At 38.2% G+C, this 3,044-nt stretch overlaps 1 protein-coding gene across 1 annotated transcript; it reads right to left on the bottom strand.

Moving 5' to 3' along the window:
* Window positions 1-1,680: 1,680 nt before the first annotated feature.
* Window positions 1,681-2,343, bottom strand: LOC148012085 (uncharacterized). The gene is made up of 3 exons (XM_087668806.1): window positions 2,335-2,343; window positions 2,027-2,250; window positions 1,681-1,924 (listed from the first exon to the last, which is right to left on the bottom strand). Exons 1-3 carry the CDS (start codon window positions 2,341-2,343, stop codon window positions 1,681-1,683), a joined length of 477 nt encoding a protein of 158 aa, XP_087524932.1.
* Window positions 2,344-3,044: the final 701 nt, after the last annotated feature.

Here is a 3,044-nt window from a genome sequence, read left to right as displayed (position 1 = left end):
CACACCTGATCTCAAATGTGCCTCATCGCCAGCCTCCAATACCCTCATAGTATCTGGCAAATAGTGACGAATGACATGCCACGAGAACTGCACACCATGATCATGTTGTAATGTGGCACTCTCCTAAAGACATAAAGAGGCCATGTAGCCTCGACATCGTAGCATGTAAAGGTAGAAGGCATCCATCTGTCGCACAATAATGACAAAAAATAGAGACATGTCACAAACTAATCAAGAACAACAAAGCACTAACAAAACTGAGTGTACAATAACCATGTCAAATACCTCTATGGAAATACCCTCAATCGTAACCTCATCCATGAAGTCTAAGTCCTCAACTATGAAACTACACACAATCTCTAGCTCACACCGTGGGGCATATTTCTCCACCCATGAGGGAGAGCCCCCTGACAAAAAGAAATACATTTTAAACATTGACAATTACCTAACAATCTTATTCACGAGTACCTAACAATCCTCTTTACATATTTCTGACTCAAAGAATCACCTGAAATGGAGGCGAGACAAACAACAATCCTGAGTCCGTCAAACAAGCTGCTGCCACTCCAAGTCCATGCCAATTATGATCCTCCGACACCTTGTTCCACAATGGAACACCGTCTCGTCCATGCATAGAGTCAATGGGAAGATCCAAGAGCACAAAGTTAGTAGCCCATGCCATTGTCTTTTTCTTTTTCTTATACTCCACCCCCAATTTATTGATTTCAGAAAAAAATGTATGGATCTTTGCATAATCCTCATTTCTAATAGAGGATGAAAAATCCTTACCCATAGAAATATAATCTCCACATCCAAATGAAAAGATAGAGCGATCCAAAGAAGCCCCCCCTTGGATGGACAAGAGTGACACATATTCTTTTTGGGATGGTGGTCTAGGACGTGAGGATGGACCTAAATACCAAACAAGCATAACATACAAAACAATTGACTTGTGTATATCCATAAAAAGAAGCATACCACTATGAAAGCTACCATGCATACCAACATCGAGTGGTTGTGAATTGTCATTAACAAAAATTTCACGATCTAAAACAAAATAAACAAAGAAACATAAGTCTTTATTTTACAAGGAAGGTATATAAATTATCCAACATAGAGACATAAATATGCAAAGTGAAATAAGTAAAAGTCACATGTACTCAGTGTCTCACTAATTTGAGCTTGCTTGCCCTTTTGAGCTTGCTTGCCTCTTTGAGCATGCTCACCTCTTTGCGCTTCCTTGACCCTTATTTGATAACCTTCAAAACCACTTCTTTGTTAGAAAAGTAAAGCTTAAGGAAAGAGAGGAGATAGTTGTGGAAGCCACTTTACCTTGACTCAGACAACCACCACTTGCACCCTTTCCCTTTGATTTTTTCCATTCCTCAAACTTAGCTTTCTCACTTGGCAATACATGGGGCGAGGGCATGTTTCAATCTTAAATGGTGAGAGACCAATCATATTCTCCCCATACATAGTGGACTCTTTGTTAGTGATATCCACCCATGTTTTACAAGCCTTGGGCAAATCAACAAGTAGCTTGAGGTCTCTCACGTGCAAAAAATACATGGAATATTCAAATATAATTTATATAGGTCCCCACAAACTACACACTGCAATGTCAAACAAAAGGCATTAAAATAGAAAACCAACCGATAAAGCAACCGGCAACCAGCTGCATCAAGATGGGACTGAATAGGTTGATCCTCTTTTTTTTTTGGACTTTTCTTTAGCACCAATTTTCTTAATGTTGCCAAAAATATTGTTTATGCCCTCGTATCGTACGGATGCAAAGTAAACATGAAGAGATGGCTCATCGGGAAAATTAATTGGATGCTCTGTGGTAGCTACTATTCTTATCTCTTGCTCCAAAGAATGAAGTGCATTCTTTTCTATCATGTCTAGCAACTCCCTAGACAACCACCTACAATGATAGAAATAATGAAAGGCACAAAAACATGCAAAGTAAAGATAATTTTTTTCTATGAAGCATAGAGATAAAGCAAGAAAAGTGAAAAACTCTTACACTCTGAACTTTGTGTTTGTTGATGGCATGCCATGGGTATTGCGAACTGATCTTGAACTCTCAAGCAATCTCAACCAAGTTATCTTTTTCTCTGCATTGACGGAAGAGATTGCTATCAAATTCAACTTTTCAATACCCACAATGGTGTCCGCTCCATCAAATTGAAGAGAAAACAAAGTTTCTCTCCATTCCTTGCCAAGGGATGGATTGATAATATTCAAAACCTAATAAATATACCAAAACCATTTCATATTAGTAGGAGACAAACACAACGATAATAATTCTAAACAAATCAAACATTGCAATACTTTTTGCATACGATCAATGTACTTTCGTCGCAACTCAATGGAGATCTCCTTTTCTTTTAAAGCCCTCTCCTCCTTACTTAGACCTTTTGTCACTTCAGCTACTTTGGTCCTTACTTCCTTTTGAAACTCAACCTACAAAATTTTGGGGAAATCATTGCATACCATACTTTCTAATCCTCTCATAACAAGAAAGAGCCTAAATATATATCTATTTGGTAAACAAGCTAGCCCAAATCCTCTCTACGAATACCATGGGGGTGAAGTCTTTGATTCAAGCTTCTTTTTGGCTTCCAAGGTTTTAGCCACATTAGCAAGTTGCTCTCGCAAATAGGATTTAATGTCACACTCACAAATATTTGCAACATTGACCAATGTATCCTTCAGATTTGTGACTATGACTGCATGCTCATTCAAGTTTCCAAAAAAAACAAAAATTTAATACATATGCATTTAAGGAGAAGGATCACATGTGCATTGTGTTTTGAGAGGAACTTACTCATTCATGCGAAGAAGGCTAGCAAGCAAGGAGAATTCACTAAGTCTAGTTGGATCAACAACAATGCTAAAGACCCTCAAATGCCATTCTTTATCATCTTTATATTTCTCTGTAATGAGCTCCATCCAAGCCACTGTGCGATGGTTCCCCTCCCACACACAGAACATTTTATTGGAAAGAAAAGACAAACCCTTCTTGGCTCTCAACTCATTCT

Source organism: Lygodium microphyllum, chromosome 27, assembly GCF_053477565.2.
Source record: "Lygodium microphyllum isolate KBCC chromosome 27, Lygodium_microphyllum_v1.1.10, whole genome shotgun sequence".
Lineage (NCBI taxonomy): Eukaryota > Viridiplantae > Streptophyta > Polypodiopsida > Schizaeales > Lygodiaceae > Lygodium > Lygodium microphyllum.
This window is presented reverse-complemented; position numbering and strand designations above follow the sequence as displayed.